Source organism: Xenopus laevis, chromosome 1L (assembly GCF_017654675.1).
Source record: "Xenopus laevis strain J_2021 chromosome 1L, Xenopus_laevis_v10.1, whole genome shotgun sequence".
Classification (NCBI taxonomy): domain Eukaryota; kingdom Metazoa; phylum Chordata; class Amphibia; order Anura; family Pipidae; genus Xenopus; species Xenopus laevis.
The window spans coordinates 48,201,347-48,224,060 of record NC_054371.1 but is presented as its reverse complement, the minus strand read 5'-3'; the positions used below and the strand labels follow the sequence as shown (position 1 = coordinate 48,224,060).

The 22,714-nt window shown below is 36.6% G+C and overlaps 1 protein-coding gene across 4 annotated transcripts in view; it reads left to right on the top strand.

The window, feature by feature from the left end:
• Positions 1-22,714, top strand: part of LOC108698820 (teneurin-3) — a 299,615-nt gene that overhangs the window by 197,317 nt on the left and 79,584 nt on the right. For 2 of the 4 annotated variants that reach the window (XM_041589120.1, XM_041589113.1), the window contains exons 11-14: positions 206-391; positions 17,150-17,176; positions 20,906-20,923; positions 22,045-22,191. In XM_041589120.1, the coding sequence (XP_041445054.1) occupies positions 206-391; positions 17,150-17,176; positions 20,906-20,923; positions 22,045-22,191 (378 nt within the window). The remainder of the gene's footprint in view (positions 1-205; positions 392-17,149; positions 17,177-20,905; positions 20,924-22,044; positions 22,192-22,714) is intronic. The other 2 variants (XM_041589114.1, XM_018230661.2) reach the window with 2 other exon arrangements.

Sequence of the window (22,714 nt, the reverse complement as noted above, 5' to 3'; positions counted from 1 at the left end):
CAGTGACCTAGAAATCAGCGGCGCCTATATTAAAATCTTGCAGAGGCTGGCCACAGTATAACGTTTTTTCATGAACTGCATTCAACCCCTTTAGAATTACACATGTATAATTGCATAGCAGTGTGTTCATTTCTAATGTCCACATTTTCAGAACAAAAATATATAATATTTGGTCAACTATTATTTTTCTCATCTTGATATTTAGAAATTTGCCCAGTAGATTGTGGCACTCATGGAGTGTGCATGGGTGGAGCATGTCGCTGTGAAGAAGGATGGACTGGTCCTTCCTGCAATCAAAGAGCCTGTCATCCCCGTTGTTTGGAGCATGGCACCTGCAAAGAAGGGAAGTGTGAATGTAACCAAGGGTGGAATGGAGAGCACTGCAATATTGGTAAGCTGTTCTATATATATTGTAATTATTCATAGAAATGAGGCACTTCAGTGTTGGCAAGCTATACTTATTTTGTTTTAATTATTCATTTTCAGAATGGGATATGTTTGATCCAGTCATAAAATAGACAGGAGGTGGGCTTAGTTGATTACTAATCTTTTACTTTACCAGATCCTCATTTATCGGTATTGTTTAAATGGAATGGATGCACTCCCTTGGAGGATGCTGAGATTTGTAGATCAATGAAAATAATAGTTATGTACAGATGTGTAATTAGTTCTTGGCAAAAACCCAGGGATCAAACTGGCAAGCAAGCTTTAGGAGTATAGATAGAGGACTTGTGGGCAATAGGTTTTTCAAGCTTGGGTACAATATGCCACCAGGACACAAAATCTTTTTTCTAGAACCCCTAGAACATATATACTGTAACTTAATGCTTAAGAAATTGTGAGGCTTCATTTCAATTCTGGTCATGTTGGAGTGTCCTCCTTGCTCCCTGTCCTTCTTTATAGTGGACAGCCTCTTCTTCTCCACTGAAATGGCTTCTGACCTAAGATTTCATACTATGAAATGACTATATTACGTTTAGATTGTTCTGGTTAACAGAGGTAATGTTAAAAAGGCGTATAAATCTTTAAAAAAAAGATTTAAAAGAAAAGACGTATAACAGTACATTTTTTAGTCATTTGTATAGTGATGTTTCAATAAAGATGACACTTGAGTACTGACTACAATAAGCAACTGATACCTTGCTAAAAGACACACTAACTTATATAATTGCTAATTTTCTGTTTGCATGTGAATCTGTATTCAGGTCCCTTTTACAAAATCTAAGCTTTGATTTTAGTGCCCTCCTACATTGTTTCTAAGAACGAGCTGTATATATATATAAACTGATCAAGTATATATTATATACTGATCAAGTATTTCCAGTAATACTTTGGAAAGGAATATTTGCATGTGATACAAACGGAGAAATTTGCATGTGCTCCATATTTCTTCCAGTGATTCTAAATATTCAATTTTAACACAAAGACAAAAGTGTGATATTTGCACTTGGGTGGGAAAGGAACAAAAAAAGCAAATCAAAAGAATTCTCATTGCCTCAGGCTGTTATGGCTAGGGCATTTTTCATTTAAACACAGAGCTTAATATTGGCATTTTTACTTACTGGTCCTATTAATCATATTAGTCACAGATGAATAAGCAATTCCTAATTCCTAACAGTGATAACATAAAGGTCCACCCTGGTTTTCAACATACAAAACAAAAGATCTAACGTAAAGAGTCTGAGAGAGGATTCTTGACTTGCATAAGCTTTCTGATGCAGAGAATCATAAGCATAAATAAACTGCATGTAGAAAGCCATTAATGTTTATTCTTTTGGTGTCGGAGAAAGGAATCCTTAGTTGCCAACACTTTATTGTAATTTCCAGTGAAACTTAACTGCTAGGCTGCTACATCCCATATAAATATATTCCAAAAAGAAAAAATATATATGTTTTCTTGCAGAACAGCGCCTAAAGCAAATGGAGAGAGCAAAGAAACAGGGGCATAATATGGTGTAGTATTTTCAATTTGTTGGAACACTGTATGGTGGAAAAATAAAAAAAAATAAAAAAATAAATAAAAATAAAAATCAGAAAGCGTTTTCATTGTGTAGGTTTCCCTTTAAAGAGGCCTTCCTTTTCTAAAGTGCAATAGCGTTTTATTAAAAAAAAATTCCTAAAAGCATTAAAAGATTTTACACTCACATTTGTTTGTGAGGTTTGTAAGGAAAAATTTTTAATAAAACGCTATTGCACTATGTACCTTTTGTATTCCTATCTGGGAGCCTAATGGTGACTGACAGAGGAGAGGAGAATACAGGAAACCAAAACTACATGTGATAAAACTGCCACTATCTTGTAAGTAGGCAATTTTACTAAAACTTGGTGAAGGACTCAGAAAACACCAATTTTGCTTGTACACACTTTAGGAAAGGAAGGCCTCTTTAAAGGGAAACCCACACAATTAAAACGCTTTCTGATTTTTATTTTTTGTTTTTAAAAAAAAAATATATATTTTTCCACCACAGGGTGTTCCAACAAATTGAAAATACCACCCCTGTTTCTTTGCTCTCTCCGTTTGCTTTAGGCGCTGTTCTACAAGAAAACTACATTGAGTGCTTAGTTTTCCAAAGTCGCCTGAAGTTTCCTCGTGAGGCAATTACGGACGACTTTGGAAAAAGAAGCAATCCCTGTGCCTGCCCCCCAGGCAATTTTCATTTTAGCCGGTGGAAGGCAGGGGAAGGCACATCGGGGAGATTAGTCGCTGTGAAGAAGAGGAGATTTGTCGCCTGGCTACTAATCTGCCTGTGTGGCCAGACCCTTAGCCATCAGTGGACAACCATATCTTTCAAACCCTCTGCTTTCAACTTTACATTTCCTAAAAGCATTAAAGAAATTGTTCAGTATAATAATAAAAACTGGGTAAATAGATAGTCTGTGCAAAATAAAAAATGCTTTCAATATAGTTTTCAATATTTAATATAAAAAGACTGGAGTGAGTGGATGTGTAACATAATTGCCAGAATCCAACTTCCTGCTTTTCAGCTCTCTTGGTTTCCACTATTGGTTACCAGGCAGTAACCAATCAGTGATTTGAGGGGGGCCACATGGGTTATGACTGTTTTCTTTTGAATCTGAGCTGAATGCTGAGGGTCAATTACAAACTCACTGAACACTTATGTCCCATGTAACCCCCCTTAAAGTCGCTGACTAACTCAGAGTTACAAAGCTGAAAAGTGGATAGTTGGGTTTATGCTATTATGTTGGACATCCAGACACTCCAGCCTTTATACATTACATTTTTGTCTAACTAACTATATTACAAACATTTTTTAATTTTGCACAGCCTATTTTTACACTGAATTGTTTCTTTAAAGAATTCCATTTTCCCTCCTGTTTGTATAGTTCATCTGAGCAGTTCTACAATGATGTGAGCAAGGGCACACCTATGCATTAGAATTTCTCTGCCAGCATCAGATTTTATTAATTCAAATGATCAAGAACAGTATTCCAAGCAACCTAATTTTCTCTGTTCATATAGACATTGTTGTTTTTTTAAACTGGCTGAACACTGGATTAAAGTTGTTTGTACATGAGATAAGAAATGGGTTATAGTCTGGAAGGAGAGATTAGAGTGCAAATAAGTGTAGTCGTGACTTGGCTTGAGTATTGCTCTTTTAGACTCATCGTAATGATGGAAGACGACATATACATTGACAAAGGTTTGCTGTTAAAAGCACAGTAAACATGACTTTATATAGATACTGTCCACTATGTTATCCCAAGGGCAAACAACTGCAGTCTCTTCTAAAATCTCATGTGGCTTCTTGTTTTCCTTTATTCTGGCAAAAGAAAATGTGCATCCATGTGTGGCTATCCTAGCATTGTGACTGGATCCTCGTTGTACTCTCCATTTTACTAATGGATTTCTCTTCATGTTTCTCTGTATACTACAGAGCAGAAAATCCAGGGATTTAATATATTTTCAAAGCTACGCATATTTATCATGCGTTTGGGATCCATTTATAGACAAATTACTTATTTTATTTTAATTAATCAACAAATTAAGTAGTCATGATGAAATAAGACTGATATAATTTTATAGCCATTTTTCCTAAAATGAAAGATGATTCCTTAAAGTAAACATTAACCTTTATATTAATGTTTAGCATATTTTAGATGGGCAAAGTCTAAGTGATTTTTCATTTGGCCTTCAGTGATTATTTTGAACATTTTTTAATTATTAGTGTTTTGCCTAGCAACCAAAAACCATGTAAGAGTTCACTTTTATTGCTATTTTCTTGTAAGGCCCTCTCACGTTGATTTTACATCCTGCTGCCCAGTTGCTAAGATTCATTAAGCCCTGCAAACAGATAGCAGAAGAAATTCCAAGTTTGTCATTTGCAGAATAACCATTGTAAACAAATAAACAAATGATAAAGAATGAAGACTGATTTGGAATTGTCTTTGATTACTCCTGTCTGTACTACAATAAAAGTTCATTTAAAGGAGAACTAAAGCTTAACTAAAGAAGTAGACTAGAAATGTTGAACATTATGTTTTGGGCTTCTGTACCAGCCCAAGGCAACCACAGCCCTTAGCAGTAAAGATCTCTGTCTATAAAGATGCCCCAGTAGCTCCCCATCTTCCTTTCTACTGATTCACTGCACATGCTCTGTGCTGCTGTCACTTACTGAGCTTAGGGACCCACTCACAATATACAGTACACATAGAATATAAATGTCACAATATAAGGCTGACAGATAATTACTACATGTCAACACAGAAACCAGTGCAATTAGCACCACAATTTAATAATCAGCCCTGTAGCATCAGCTTATATTACAGACAAATCTCATTTTCTGCTTGATAATTAGTGATGACCCCTAAGCTTAGCTTCTCAACAGCTACTCAGAGCCCACTGAGCATGTGAGTGTCACAGACACTTTCCAAGATGGTGACCCCCTGTGACAAGTTTGAAGTAGTGGATCATTGCTGCTATTGACAAGCTGAAACTTTAGGCTGGTGCAATAAATATAAAATATATAATATATGGCATTTTTAACGATATTAATTTTTAAGCTTTACTTACATACCCCCTCTGGTGATGTAATGGTAAGTGCGGGGGCAAGGGGAGGAGCAGTATCATAAATGCTGCTTCCACGGCTTTGGGGCTAGAATAGCCCCTGCATTATCCTGTTAATATTTTAATAGACAAATGCAAAATGCAAAGCAGTTGTTGTGGCCCTTTAAGGTTAGAAAATATAAAAACTGCCTTGAGGGGATATTCATCCTCTACATTAATCCCTCAGCCTAGAGAAGGGATGTACCATCTCTATCTCTACATATGTTATGGAACTGTAACTCTCAAATCCCCAGCATCTTTTGGCTGGTAGATTTGTCATTGACCAACACAGTTTCCAGATTCATGACCTCAAATAAACCTTCCTGATACAACCTCTTGAAGAGAAACAATGCAATACATAGGACTGGCCATATTAGTATTGAGTGTTTCATGCGTTTGGTAATATATCTCTTTTATTTAATAAAGTACAGAAGAACCTCGGTAAAGTATGATGTGTAATTTATTTCTCTACCCAGAGGGGGCGGAATTATGTCTTGTCTGGGGACCGACCACTCTGACTTTCCTCATTATTGTTATGCACAGGGGATCTTTAGACTGTTAGTTTGATAAAGTACTTGCAATGAATAGTGTTTATGGCTGTATGGTGGAGGACAGATTAAGCTGGTAGCACAACAAATCCTGCACTGGGCAGAGTCTGGAGATAGGACACTAAAATATATAAAGGTTAATGTCATTGTATAGTGGCACATGGGAACTCCACAATTGAAATGAAAAATACTAAAGCCTGTAATGCTGATTTAACACTTGCAATGCCAAGTTTGAATGCTTGGTAACTAATTCATATACTGTGAAGCTACTGGGAGCTACAGATCAACTCCTAGGTGAAGATTCTGGGAGTTATTATTCAGCTGGAGGGCCATGGAGTAGACAGCCACACTGTGATTTTTTTGTAACGAATAAAATTATAGACACAAGCTTGGAGATTACTTTACCAAGTTTTACTCCAACCCTATTCAACTCACTGGTTAAAGGTTGGAGTTTAGTCTTTATAAGTCCCTTGTGACACTGAGTATGTAATTCACATTCCATGTGCGTTGGACACTCCAGGCACCATGATGGGTGTATATATATATATATATATATATATATATATATATATATATATATATATATATATATATATATATATATATATAAAATAAAAAAAGCAAAGCTGAAATGTAAAACACCAAAGCTAATAATAAATAACTAGCATCCATCCTTAAAGGGGCTATTCATCTTTAAATTAACAAATTAACTTTTATTATGGTGTACACTGTAGAGTGTAGAGAATGATATTCTGAGACTTTCATTTGAATTAAATTTTTTATTATTTGTGGTTATTTAGCTTTTCAGCAGCTCTCCATTTGCATTTGCAGCAATATGCTCGGTATTTGAATAAGGGATTGGAGTATGAAAAGGAGAGGTCCTGAATAGAAAGAGGAGTAATAAAGGGTAGCAATAACAATAAATTTGTATTCTTACAGAGCATTGGTTTTAAGATGGGGTCTGTGATCTCCCATTTAAAAGTTGGAAAGAGTCAGAAGAAGGCAATTAAAAAAATACGAAAAATAAAAAGTCAAGACCAATTCAAAAGTTGCTTAAATTTGGCCATTTTAGAACATACTAAAAGTTAACTTAAAGGTGAACCACCCTTTAAAATATTTTTGTAATTTGTACCTATTTTAAGGACCTTTTTTGACCTTTTTAAGGGACTCTGATAAAGGATTTGTATGCCCCTTAAACAACTCAAAAACTATGACTTAATGTAAAATTTTAATATCCCCTTGGCTGATACTATTCATAATATTGTATTTTAGTGAAATAGTGTATAGAAGTTTTTCAGTGGCACAGCACTTACACACAAAAGAAACCTAGGCCTCACCCCGTATGTAGAAATGTTGCTGGAACATTTGGAAAAGGCCACGCTGACATTACTGTATTCCCAATTCACTGGGGTATAGTGAACAAGATCCCAGGTGTTGTGTGCTTTCAAGGGAACATGTGGAAAGTGCATCTATTTAATTCATAAAACCTTTTGCAAACCATGGATATTGTTAATAATAATATCGATATGACCCAGATTTTTTTTATTGCGCGAGAGGCAACTAAATCCCATATATAGGAATAAGGTAGCAGCTGTTTTTCCATGAGGCTTTCTTTATCAGTATGAAATGAGTAAATAATTATGTTGGTAGGAAGCCTGCTTCATCCCAGAGATCTATGAAATCGCAGTGCTGCCACATACTGTAATGCTGTCTTTTAATACGTGAATTACTGTATATCCCACGATCTGACTTGCAAATAAACCCATTTACATGAAGCCAGTACTGCCTAGTTTACATTTGTCAACACCTCTTCCTTTTTTCAGTCTTGAACATTGGAATGGGTGGATATGGCCATCTGCTGTGTCACTTGCCTGCAGCCTCATCACTTAAAGCACGAGACAGGCTACAGCTGTTTAATTGCTATAGCGCTGAACAATTATCTTTCTGCCCAAAATATATATTTATATGTGTATGCCTAGAAAGCATGTGGTTAAGCATAAGTGATCTAATTGTGGACTAATATCATTAGGCTTTCATTAATTAATCCCACGTGGAGTAATGAACAATAAAAAATAGGCATTCTTCGTTTAAGCAAATGGGAGAAACAGTCTCTTGAATTTAATTAGTCGAGTGTGCGCAAACTATTGTTACCCTAGTATTGTTTCCATATGTTGGTAGATAAGCTCCATCCGATTGAAATGAATCAATGAAGGTAATACACACCTAGTTGCTGTATGATGAGCAGAGTAAGTACTTGCTGGAAGAGCTGCCAATACTTGTTTCAGGAAAAATCCCATGCAAAACAATTGTTCTTGTTATACTTTCAGTTTGATATCAGTAGCAGTTATCTGGTGTGCGGGGTTTGCCACCTTTTCTCTAAAATACCAGCCTTTCTATTGTTTTACCTTTCTTAATATTGGCATCAAGCGTCATTGTTATTGACCAGGCCAGTAAGAGACCAACCAGGTAGGAAGCAAGCTGTGTGCAGTTTAGTGCTCTCATTCCACATCCGAATTACTGGGTGTAAGCAGAGTTAAAAGGGGGGTATAAACCTCTAAACGCTATTTTCATATTGCATTCTACCTGTTCTTCTCGTTTAAAAAAATCCATATTTTCTTTTTGTTTCTTATAAAGCACCAATGGATCATTGTTTTGCTTTTACGCTTACTACCCCTTGAAATTGGAATTATCTGTGCACTGGAAATCTAATTAAGGACCAGTGGGAAACTGCAGCCAGTTTCACATTTTCTATTTGCCCTGTTTAGTTCAAGAAATAACAATACTTATAGATGTTTCTTAATTTAAACAAGGGAAAACGCATGTTTAGCGCCAGCCCTGTTCATCGATCATGTAGGTAAACTGCTACAGGCATGGGATCCATTATTCAGAAAGCTCAGAATTACAGAATGGCCATGTCCCATAGACTCTGTTTTAATTAATAAATTCAAATTTGTTAAAAATTATTTACTTTTTCTCTGTAATAATAGAACAGTACGTTGTACTTGATCCAAACTAAGATGTAATTAATCCTTGTTGGAAGCAAAACAATCATATTGGGTTTATTTAATGTTTAGATGATTTTTTAGTAGGCATTGAGATCCAAATTAAGGAAAACCCCATGCCCTACGTATTCTCGATAAGAGGTCCCATAACTGTATTCACTTCCATAATTTATATGGAAGTGTATTCAGGGGAAAGTTATAAAAGACCATGGGTAGCCCTTAGCAACCACTCTAAAGATCATGTTTTCTTAAGATAAAATATAATCGGTTGCTGGTGTACATTTTTCTTTTTTACATTGGCACCAAAATTTGCTCTGGTTTATTAGCCCATAGCAGTTAGCATTTACTGGTTTAGCTCCATTATAATACTCTATGAAGCAACCTTGTTGTTGTCCCCAAGCTCTTTATATAAGTGTTATTCTTGATTGTATTAAAACATGCACATGTTATGCCTACAAGCCAAACATTTCTGAAATCTCTATTGTCTATTTCCCTTTTTTGGAAGTAATACTCTATAAAATGAATCTCTTTATATGCATTAATCACTATCATGTTTTTCAATCATTGCAGGGCTCTCCAGCCCACAGTGCCCAAAAGAGGACCCCATCAAAAAATAAATAGAGAGGCATTGACTGATAGTAATATGTAATTGGTTATTTGAATACTTATGTAATGAATCCCTTACGCCAAAAGGAAAACCTCCTTTTCAAGCCCCTGGTGAATTGATGAGGCAGTAGATTTAAATAATTGGCATACCAGATGCTATTACTCATTTAGAACTGTCACTGATGTAGACAAAACAGAGTCTTGCTCAATCATCATCTTAATATGGAGGCATTGGGGCTAACTTAAACTGCAGATGATTATTGATATTGCATCACTGAGTGTCATAGCTGTCACCTTGGTCTGATCATTTTATATACAACGAACAGTTTAAATAATATAGAAAGCTTGCTTTAACTATGTCTATACATCTGTATAACTTGGCTGGACTGTTTTGTCTGCCTGTTTTCATCATGTGTCTGAAACGAGAAGCAGACATCTATAGCTGTGCTCAAAAGAAGCACGTTTTTATGACCTTCTTCATAGAAAAAGGACTTTAGAGAATGTTAAGCAGACAGCTACAGAAAAGCAACAAAATAACTCTAAATAGGATTACAGGTATGGGAACTTGGATCTTCTTATCCTTGTCTACTAAAAAATAATTTAAACATTAAAAAACCCAATAGTATTGTTTTGCCTCCAATAAGGATTATTTATATCTTAGTTGGGATCAAGTACATGCCACTGTTCTATCATTAAAGAGCAAAAAGGAAATCATTTTAAATAGTCAAAATGATTTCATTAAAATGGAGTCTATGGAAGATGGCCTTCCTGTAATTCAAATGCTTTCTGGATAATGGGTTTGCAGACAACCGATCCCATACCTGTAATAGATCTCTATGCTTTTCTGGAAAGTCTCAACCACAAAGTCTGCTTCTTTCAAAAACAAGAGTAACTGCATATCATTTTTCCTACTTTTGTACCCAGTTATATAAGCCTAAAGTCTCCATAGATGTCAGTGATAAAACAAACCCTCTATAAACAATATGGCAGCTGACATCCAAATGTATGGAAAGCTATGTAAGGTCCATTTTTTCTGTATAATTAATGTAAAATACTTATACTATATAGTCTCAAGTTATTCATTATTTAAGCCATAACTTAATCATACAGTCACTTTCTTGACATTTCTTCTTTATGGCTACAGTTTTGGGGAAGGCATTTTCCTGTTTCCGCAGGATAATAACCCCCTGCACAAAGTAAGGTCTAGTTGCAGAGATGAGAGTAGAATAACTTTACTGGCTTCATCCAAATAGGTACAGCAATGTATTCTAGACCTGCTCGCACAACTTTAGTGCCCAATCTAATACATTTGAATAGTAGCAAATCCCATGAACATTGTGGAACATCTAGTGGAAAGCCTTTCCAGTTAGAAAAATTCAAATGCTCTTTTAGCAGCAAAGAGAGGACCGACTTGCTATCAATACACCCTTGGTTTTGGAATGACACACTTTTGACCATATATAGTGTATATAGAATTACTTATGGTAAGTCACAAGATTCTAATCCAGATAACCTTGAGTTTGGTTCCTGATGACGGCTCCTTGTGGCCCTCAGCAATTTATTTCTTTGCCCTGCAGCTCAGTTAGACTATATAATGGCACCTACATAAGCTGCGTTTAGCACTGCACATGAAATGTAGAACTAATTATTGAATACAAATTATAAGGTATATTTCATAAGGAATTTGATTTTGATCAACATCTGTTCTTTTCTTGCATCTTTGCTTGAGAGCAATTCAGTTTACTACTGTATCTTTATTAAGCATTGACACCACCTTCTGAGCACCAAAAGATACTGTAAAACCTTTAGACAAATACAAGAGGTCCTCTGCACTCAACCCATTATCAATATATATATAAGAAATTGAGACATTTTGTGCATACAGCCACTAAAAAATGCCTTACCCTTTAAACAAAACAGGGATTGTTTGTCCATATATTGCAATATATTTAAGCTGGCCACTTACATCAAAGTCATCCCATATCTGGTCAGTCTTACAATCAAATTGTATCTGATTCATTAAGAATTCTATTGCTTCATTATACATTTTACAAAGGGACTAAGTTTTACCTGCAACTTACTTGCTGCTTTCAAAGTAAAACTCCCAAACTTGGCTGCCCTTTTATTAGCCACCTGACTATAGTTGGGTAGGTTTGGAGCTAAAACCTGGAGCTGGCCACTGCTCCTGTATATAATTTTTAAAACCATTAGGCTAACTAATTATTGAATAAAAATTATAAGGTATATTTCATAAGGAATTTGATTTTGATCAACATCTGTTCTTCTCTTGCTTCTTTGCTTGAGAGCAATGCAGCTTACTACTGTAACTTTGTTAAGCATTGACATCACCTTCTGAGCACCCAAAGATACTGTAAAATCTTATTAATGTGATAAAGGCTGTAACCATTGCTAGGAATTTACTGGGTATTTCCACCTGAGTTAGTTAATTTTACCTGCCGCATTTAGTATTATTTTCCTAAAAACATCTGGGATAAGAGTGGCTCACAAGACAGCACAGCATGTTTTCAGTTGATAATGGCTCAAAGGCAGGTTTAGTTATAACTGGAATCCCAAGACAAGCTTCCAACACAATATGCATATCCATGTGTGTTTGTCTTTGTAAAGTATATACTCAAGAGTATTCTCCGGTGAGCAATGCTTCCTTCCAGTGGCATATGTATGTTAGCAGCTCTCAGTGGCACCCCATTGTTTTCTCTCATTATGGCTCTGCAGTTGTTGAGTTTGTTGTGCACTGTGGATATTACACTTTGTCTTGTATTTCCTCACAGTGACTCTGCACCTAATGGCCTTATTGAGTCATTGGTAATTACGGGGAATAAAGCCTCAAGATTACATTCATAGAGGGGGAAAACAGTGGTATTGTGAAGCAGACCAGGTAGCATAATAATGCAGTAGAATACATAGGAGTATAATTAGACATTATGTCTGCTAGTGGGGAAAACAGCAGCATTGCTGATTTTTGTTAGCTCTTGTATTCGAAAAACGACCAAACCGCTTTCTGTTGTCATTCAGCACGTTTTTTCCCGGAGGACTTAGCTGTTAAAGTGTCATGTTTGTGAGCGGTGTTTGCATGTTGCCATAATGAAATGTTCATTTGATTTCTGCACAGGAATTGTAAATAGGAAATGTTATCATTCTGATATATTGTGATTTCATTATGTGTCTCATTTCTAACAAGACGCGAGTCTGTTTGGCACTGGATCATTTTTCATCGTCTTCGAGGATTCCTCCTGTTGCCAGTCTCCGTGGCTCCTGTTCTTATTGGTCACAAGGATAAAGAAATATCATCATCATCATTTATTTATACCGTGCCAGCGCATTTCACAACCTTGTTTGCACAGTGTTCTGTATAATATAATGGTAGCAATATAAAAGCGAAGTCCAAGTCTTAATGTTATGGAGTTCCATCTTTAAAATTCAAAGGCTGGATTGTTATCTCAGCTATGGACTGGAGTTAATTCGACATCTCTGGCAATACCATGCGGTTGTGTTGGATGAAAATGAATGCGTTGAACATTCTGTGTGCCAGAAAAGTCACAAAAATCTGTGCAGCAAACATTCTTGGCTTTCCTTTCTCTGGCTTGCCATTCATCCCAGCCAACACAATTTGCCAGTCCTTTTTGCAACAGGTCTATATTTTTGTGCCGATTACTTAAGCTAATTGGGAAGAGAAAGCTCTTGCTGTTCAGCTTACAAGTATGTCACTGGATAAGTCCAATACTTCATTCTTTCTCTTCAGTCGTTTGACGAATGTTCAGCCAAATTAATCAGAGCAGATTTGGCCGCCTCTCCCGAGCTTACTACAAACTAGTGGCACAATCAAAGTCCCGCTGCAAATCTGGCCAAATTACACAAAATGCTATGAAAATAATACGATAACAGAAATGTTAAAAGCTCCTAATAACATCGGAGCGCTCACCATCTGACATAATAATTGCGGTGAAATGTATATAAGAGTTACCGCTGTTTGGTGTATTATGCGAAGAACTAGATTCCTGTTAGGATAAGAATCATTCACATTCGATTAGGATAAGAATCATTCACACGGTGTGTCTGGATAAACTCAGGGCTAAAGGGACAGATATCTACAAATGCAAATTGTGTTAGTCCTCTAATCCTTTATGACAAGATAATCAGTAATAAAATAGTGCGGTGAACACCAATTAATGAACATCAAATCAATGGGCATGCTGTTCCTGCTGATTAAAACAGCAGCTGATTGGAATAAATGGTTTTAATATACTTATTCCTAGACTCAGCTCATTTTATCATATCTAGTGAATCTAGTGCATGAATAATCTAAGAATGATACCTATGTGCCTGTTTAATGGGATGCTAATGGCCGTCATTAGAGAAGGCCACGTTCAGAACTTATAATGGGAGACTGGCGCTTTCTGACATATTATGTGCCCTGCAAAGGATGTTTAGAATAACAATGCAGTGTGCCTAGTGTAGTACCTGTACCCCCCCCCCCAGGATGATGCAAAGACCTGTATAATGTACTTAACCACTTCAATGCACAAAATAAAACTGTAAATTCAAGGATTTAGTATTTCATGACAGTATGAGTAAAATGCTTCTGCACTTCCTAGACAAGTAATGGGGTGGCGGCCATAGGATGTGGTTTTGAGTATCTTTATGGATAATCATTAGAATGGAAATAGAGCAATGTTTCAAGCCTATAGGCTCTCTTAGAGCTGGTTGAATAACCTGTGGGTTTATAGCATTGATCTGTGCCTAGGACTGAAATAACGACATTTCAACTTCATGGGAGTTGGCCCATGAGCATGACTTTCCTTAGAGAAGGACCAGTTGAGAGAAAGTTAGGGGAAATGCAACTAAATGTGGTTTGAACAAAGTGTCCTAAAAGTGAAAAATATTTGGTAATCAACAAACACACTGGTTAAAATGCCTCAGAATCACCATTAGCCCAAGATTGCCAGATAGTGGCTCTGTGGATGTTTATTGAAAGACGACAGGTGAAGGCCATGATGTATCCGCTAAGCAAATACAGTGCAAATCAGCCAATCCGTTTCAAAGGCAATTTTTAACATACATTGATACATTTAGTGATTCTGGTTTTTACTCCTCTGTTATATGCATTAATGGACATGTGTGGCGGATGAATGTTCTGAGCCACGAGTAGTCCTTAGAGGGCACCTGCCACCAGGCCCGGACTGGCAATCTGTGGGTCCCATAGACAATCGCTAATTAGTGGGCTGGTTAAGTACTATTTGGACCTCTGAGTACTGCCAGTCCAGACCTGCCTGCCACCCTAAAATATTTTTCCCCACCAGAGATGTGGGCTAATAGTTGTTGTTTTTCTTTTAAATGCCCCCGCCAGCTCTAGGCTGCTTGCGCTGGGAGATGGCTCACAGTGTGAGCAGCCATGTTGTGTAGCATGCATGCGTGTAATGAGCTTATTACTTAGGCACCTTTCAGTGTGACGTTGCAGCACTTATTATGCACGTGTGTATACCTCAGCATGGCTGCCTGCACCCTCCTGGCGTGGACTGGAGCAATTATTTTGAAAATAAATATATTGTTTCCCCAACCTGAGTGTGGGCTCTCTTATACTCTAGTGTGGGAGGCTATTTAAAGTGGCAGGTGCCCTTTAAAACTTTATGGTCTGATAAACAGTAGATTTGTCCCCATTAAAACACTAGCACACTTGTAGGCATTTGCATACAATCCACACCTGCTTATAGCATATACTTCAGCTTGACAACATAGGTATTGGCAGATGTTTTTCTTGTAGGTGAATGGAAAGTTCAATATAAAATTGGTTCTGTTTTGCATGCAAATAATGAGTAGCATTTCTGCAAGGATAATAAACATCATTTATATTCGCTGTCGCCTTTAGAAGCACAGTTCAGTCCAACTCATCTAAAATACCATTTTACTGATGAGCTCTACTTGGTGTATGTACTGTAGTCCTGCTGCCCACATCAGGCAATTACAACACACGCAGCATTGGGTTGTGCTTTGCATAATTGCTCGTATTGGCTCTCAAGAATTACTAGTTTGTGTAAGCGTGCGGTAGAATTATTCCTTTCCAATATGCTGGTTACCCTTGATCCGACTCATGATACTGGCCATGTGAATTGCAATACTCATATTATTATAGTCTACCTTGCAAGAGAGAGAGCTTTTAAGCATCTCTGTGGTTACTCTGCTGTAATTTTCATTGGTAAGAGTCTTTCACGGAAATGTACAGTAAAATCAGATTGCATTTTTCCTGCTGTGATTATGTGTGTTATTACACAGGACAAAACCAGCAATCAGTGCAATAGGGATTGATAAAAATACCTCTTTTCCCAAAGGCGTTGTCTCAGATTTTGTAGTTTATATTCAGGAATCTGGGTTTTTTTGCCATTACCATTGCTCTGCATATGTTTACTAAAAGCCAATATTTGTTTTGATTCTTTCTCTTGTTAAAGGGAGATGCAATGGTCTCTTTTGAATATAAGGGTGCAACCACATGCTATGATTTAGGGACCTTTACATCAGTAGCTTCATTTTTATTTTTTCTATGATAAACTGTCGCAGAGGTTTTGGTTTAAGGCTTCAAAATCATTTTTATTCTACTGACTAGGCTGTCTCCAAGTTCTGCAGCCACTGTCACATAAATGGTGCAGCTTAGGGGCATGTATGAAATTCTCGCTCACCACAATAATATTCTACTGCTCTCTATTCATTCCTATGGGATTTTTAGAGGCATATTTATTATTGGTAAATTCTAACTTTCACCCATTGATAAATAGGACTTTAAAAATCCCATTGAAATAAAAAAGGGGGTGGTGGCATTTTATTGTGGTGAACTGGAATTTGATAATTTAAAAGCTAAACCATTAAAATTAACCTCTGTAAACCAAACCTTGGAGGCCCTAGTCATTACAGGAATGCTGTAGAACCAAATCCTTTAACAATAACCTACCCCCCTACCCTACATAAACCCCCTCCCTGCTCCCCCCAGCCTAGGTGTTACCCTTGGTAAATGCCCCTAACTCTTTACTTACCCCTCGTTCAGGGGAGATCCTGGCCCCTCTGCTGCCTGAGGCAGCAGTTGCTGCCGCCCCCCTCCCCCGTGCGCTTACATTTTTGCCCCTGAGGGGGTCCACAAGGTTGGCAGAGGGGCCAGTATGCTAGCGCAGAGAGCCTAACTGCGCTCTCTGCACTAGAAAACCCGAATTTTCAGTTTGAAAACTGGAAATTCGGCTCTTAAAGTATCAGGAGCGGCATTTTTGCCGTCCCTGGGACCTAGTGGGGCGCTGCTGCCTCAACTCGCCTCATTGGCGAAGCGCCCCTGCTCTCGTTGCAGATTCAGCGCATTGAAGTTCATGTGCGCATCTTCTTCTCTTCGGTAATCTTCAGGTCTTCTGGCAATTTCCGTGACTTTTGGCGCATGCACAGTTGTTAAAAAACCAGCAGACTGCTCCAACTCTGCATGCGCCAATACTCTGCTCTCTTCCCGAAGATTACCGAAGAGAAGAAGATGGTGTCCATGAACTCAGATTTGCTGAATCTGCAACGAGGGGTAAGGAAAGAGTTGGGGGCATGTACCGAGGGTAACACTTAGGCTGGAGGAAGGAGCAGGGAGGGGGTCTATGTAGGGTAGGGGATTTTAATATAAAGGTTTTGGTTTTCCTTTAAAGGGGGAAATATGTAAACTGCCTGCACACCCAAACATGTTAACAATATGAAATGTGATTTGTGATTTTATTAATATTTTCCCCCAAGGGACCTTAAAACTTGTCCTGTTTTAAGCCATGTGGGTGCACTTTTCATTCTGATGGAATTTATGTTACCTCTAACAGCACCAGCTGCTCTCTGTGTCTGCATGGCAATACCTGTCCTGAACTGTCTTTCTTGTTCTTGTTCTTTTCCCTCTTTCTCTCTTTCTCAAGCTCACTATTTGGATAAGATAGTTAAAGGTACTGTATTTTTCTTTCTTTTTGTCTAATCTTAATACATTGGAGTAAATGTAACGCAAGCTATATATTCACCCCAATGTGTATGTTATATTGTTCTCAACAAAACACTGTTAACATTAATTCTGCTTTACGGAGTCTCACTAACCTGACCAATGCTGTTTCTGTGTGCGTTATTACATGTCAAGCATTTGCTGATTTTTGTTTTATTTTGTATTATTTTCCAAATGTGTAGATGCATCCATTTTGCTGGCTCTTAAAGTGATAAAACACTGCATCTCTAGGTTCTTTTCCAATACCTTGACTCACAAAAGTTTCCGCAAATGATAGATGCTACTAATGAGCATTCAACAGCACAAAGCAAATTCCCATGTCATGAGCAAATCACCTTTGGCACAGATTTGCATCAGAAAGCACTATGAGAAAATGATGATCTATATTACCTTCAGCGTGGAAAGCCTGGAGGTTTCTTGCTATTTCTAAATTACAACTTCCTTGCTGAGTATTATGGGAGTTGTAGTATGCTGTACCTTGAGGGATGCAGGTTCCTTACACAGACATCTCTAGACATGCTTTTTTCCCTCGTTTCTTCTTCTCCTTAACAATAGCATTATACTGTAGATCATCAATGATATATGATAGACTTGTTTTGGCTTTTCTAGCTAATTTTGTTTTACTTTTATTTCTTTTAAGACAAGATGTGCAGTTTTCTAGTCATTAGACCTAGCTGTGTTAATGTACCAGTGTGTTATCTCCTTTCCATTTACTTCCTTGGTTACCTTTCAAATCATCAAAATGGGTTTTGCTATATTTTCTCTCGCTTTCTTCTTTCTTTTTACTAGCAAAACCAGCTCACATACAACCTTCTGATTCCCCTGTATCCCTTTCTCCTCGACCATCAGCTGAGCTCCGACTTAAAGCCCATTAGTTACTTTAATGAAAAATACCTCCATTACCATAAATCACTAAATGAAAAATTAACTTTAGTAAGATACTTATTCAACAAGAGCACTTAAACAAAACAACATCACATCAATAGGATTTCAGGCTAATAAACTACATTTATGTTTAGTTAATAGTAAAAGCATTAAAATGTTTTATATGATGGAAAAATATGGCATTCAAAAGCATGTATATAAAATGGCCCTGTATTCATCAGAACATAATGTATATGCTGTTTTTTTTACCGTCTTTACAATTCAAATGCATAGAGCATTTTTGTATATGATTTTTTTTATAAAATGCTCTTTGAAACAGTAGATATTTGTAATTTTTCCAGACTGAAAATATGCAGCTGGCATTTATTTTATGAACCTATTGTACCCACCATATTTCAATTTCTTTTGACCTAGAATCTATAATGTCCTCTGATATACAGGGTCAGTGACAAGATTTTTTTTTTCTTTCTCTATCACCCTATAGATGTAAATGAATTCCATAAGGTGCCCTTATGAATTGGGAAAATGATTAATGTAGGATAAAAGCAATAGAGGTAGACTTGAAAAAAATAAAACAATTATTTCAGATTAAATAATTATGTAAAATAATTTCTGACACACTTTAATTAAATGTCAAAATACATTATGCATAAATTACAACGTCCAAGATCTTCAAAAGCAATGTTCTAATTATATACTTTCCTTGAGAGTTTGGCTAACTCAAAAAGTTTTACTACTCACCAGAGCAGCTTCTTCAGTCCTGAATTGAAGAAGGCACTTGGATGAGTGATGAAACATTTTCAAGAAACCTCAAAAAGTTCCGTTGCTTTTGACATGTTCTACTAGATACTGTATATCATGACCCAGATGAACGAACATCTTCATAGAAACTTTGGCTGCCTCATCTAATCCCAGTTCTTCGGTGTAATGTCACACCAAAATCAAGAAATATTGTGTAGAAAATGGAGGGCGTAGCCTGCTAATCAAATTATAAATGTGCATCAGGGACATTAATAGCCTGCATAGCCCAGTCTGGCCTAGACTAATTCTGTTTATGAAACGATACAAGACAATGCATACACCTCATCTCCATAAATGAAGAAATGAATGTACCCACCCAGCCTCATATTTTCCTTTTTAACATGCCAATTTTCTTGATTTTAATGTAAGCACAAAATATTATGCAAAAATAATGCTACCAAAGTCACCCTGGCAAACTGCAATGCAAGATCTCAACTGAAGGCAGTCATCTTTAACTGCAGACAAATTATTACACATGTATTTGTGGAATAGGTCCGAATGGTTGGAAAATCAAGTTAAAAAATAGATCTAAGAGCAGTCATTTGTTCTTAAAGATAATTTGTTTAAAAATCTATTAAAACATACTGTAGGTATGAAAAGGCTTTGATCCCCAGTAGCTGATTTAATTATAAACCACAGATGTTTACATATGATGCTATGGGATCCGTTATCTGGAAACCCATTATCCAGAAAGCTCATAATTATAGGAAGGCCCATAGAGGTGTTATATACTTATTTTATAAAAATATTTCATTATTCTCAGTAATATCAAAACAATACCTTGTACTTTAACCCAAGATATAATTAATCCTGAAAGGTGGCAATTCTATTGGTTTTAGTTAATGTTTAAATGATGCATGGAGATCCATATTACAGAAATATCTTTAATCTGGAAACCCCTATGTCCCAAGCATTCTGGATAATAGGTCCTATACCTGTATACTGAAACTCCTTGATTTCAAGTATCACAAAGTAAAGATATCCCTTTTCAGTATGGAATTCTGTGGTTTGTTGGTATTCATTTTGGATTCATTAAAGATGGCCGCCACTGATGCCCTTCTTAAAGCTGCAGTAATGTGACTTTCTCCTCTGCATCGCCTGTTACCTAACTGAACGTGTGGCCTGTGCATGTATACTCTTGACAAGTTGCCATTGTGTCTTTTGCAGTATCACTTAATTTTTTTATGCGTGCTTAAAATGTTGCAAAGACTGGCATAAAGGCATTCAGGGAAGATTATTTATTAATGGGTGAGTCCTTTCACTTCACTGTCTATTCCACTTTACTCTGTACACCAAATTCCTTAATCCTCCAATTAATGTCACATTGGCCTTCAACATGAGTGTAGAGAACTCACACCCCTCCCCCCCCGAAGAGGTTCAAAAAAAAATGCAAAGCTCCCCATCTCACAAAATCCTAATTATAAATGAGAAAAGGAGGGTCATTATAATATTTTGTGTAAAGTTAAGCTGGAATAAAAGTCAATTAGGAACCAGAATTTTAAAGAAGAAATAAAAAGGAACTAGGACATTTAGTTTTATAAAGTGCCTAGCATTTAATGCTGCAAGTTAAGCATATTCAGCTCTACAAATTGCAAAGACAACTCTTGTAATAATTAGACCAGAGCTGGTGAAAAAGTAATATCCTAGTTAATAACTTTCAGAGAAGACTTCATGTTGTTAAAAAAAACATTCCAAAATCGCCCTAACCCAACTATTTAAGTCATTGAGGGGACACCTAGGTCTTCGGTCTAGCAAGCAGATCTGGAAATGGGAAAAATGCTATCATTATGGAAGGAACCATTCAAATAATAAACAGTGAGATCTGTCATCAACAGAGAGACCAGATACTGCTACTGTTTTGTTTTCTTATTGTTTTCTTGCATCCTTTTGTACATGTATTGTCAGACTGAAGACATTTGCACCATTTTAATCACCGCTATACTAAATTATTGTAATGGTTTCATAAATTTTCCCTTCTTGCTCATAAAAGCAGACAAGATAGGATATAAAGGTAACACTGCAAAAGCCTTAGGGAGACTGTCACAAAAAAATAAAAGCCTCACTTCTGCTATCTGTCTTGAAGCACGTCACTACCGTGTTTTTGTTGAGTCTATCAATGTTTTCTCGTGGTCCTTCTGGTATTTCATTTTTGTCTGTCCTGAGTAACCAAATTTGCACAACTCCTACATTTAGTTCCAAATCCTGTCAGTCCTGTCACATTTGTTTGCAGCCTGATTCCCCCAGTGAATGTTAGTATAGATGCTAATCTGCTTCACTTTATTTTTGGGCTTTGCTTCTTATGTGAAAAAGGAATGTTACCTGCGTCATAAAGTATCGTCAACGTACCTGGCAGATACTTTGTGCAGCACTTGAAAAAGCACTGTAAATTCACATGAAAACTTTATCCCACCAAAAGATGTTAAAGGTGTATAGAGCTCAAATTCAAACTACAATCATATTTGCTTTTAACACCCATCCTCATCCCATAAAAGCTGAATTTAAAGGCCACTTTGAAGCTGTGAATGGGACATAAAACAAATGCTGTTTTCATTGAATTGACAACATTATCTAATTTAGAAAACAGTTCTTTTTTTTTTTCTTCTTTGGGGCCACCAACCTGTGCAAAATCCGAAATTTGATATCTACCTGTAAAGTATTATCTTTTTATTGAGGGCTCCACCTTTAAATCCATCACTTCTAGCTGCAGAGATCTCACATAACATTATAAAATGTCAGATAAAGTATCTTGTGCTTCCAGAAATTCTATTAATATGAGAGTGGAAGACATTATGCATGGCAACACAAATAGCATTACTTTCTAAATTGCTCTGCAGCACATCCACCTCCACCCACTGCAATGTGAAATTTAAAAAATGCTGAAAAAAAATTTAAGGCATTTATTTGTCCATCAGAAAAGAATGTTTCTAGATCGCATCAATCTAAGGTAATGTCACTCTTACTCTGATTAGAGGCGCTACTTAAGTATTTACGATCCTGTAAGAGTTCTATATTCATGTGCAGTTACAGTGTTTATGCTTTAATAAGGCCTGTAAGTGTCCAATGTTTGTTCAATGAAGGTGCAAATGCTTTGGATTTCTGAAGTCACTTGTCCTTATGTCTGTGTCTTTTCAGATGGTTGTCCAGGACTTTGCAACAGCAACGGGAGGTGCACGTTGGATCAAAATGGCTGGCACTGTGTTTGCCAGCCAGGATGGAGGGGTGCAGGCTGTGATGTAGCTATGGAGACACTCTGTGCTGATAGTAAGGACAATGAGCAAGGTAAGAGAACTCTCTATTGTCTTTTTACATGAAAATGTTGTTGAATGCTTTCTAAAAATTTGTCCTGGAATGATATATTTCATTATAAAATAAATAAACAGAAAATATTTATTGGGTATGATTCAATATCATTTTAATTTTTAATGCAAGATTATGCAGGTATAGAATATATTACAGGTGTAGGATCCCTTATCCGGAAATCACATAGACTCCATTTTAATCAAATAACTCAGATTTTTAAAAATGATTTCCTTTTAGAATGTAATAATAAACAGTACATTGTACTTGATTCCAACTAAGACATAATTACTCCTTATTGGAGGCAAAGCAATATTGGGGTTATTTACTGTTTACAAGATTTTTTAGTAGATTTAAGGTATGGAGAAGAAAATTATGCCAACCTGCTAACACAACAATGCCATTTCCAGTAGTGTCCTACTTATATACAAACAATTCTTCATTTATTATATATAATGTCAGATGCCACAAACATATATATATATATATATATATATATATATAT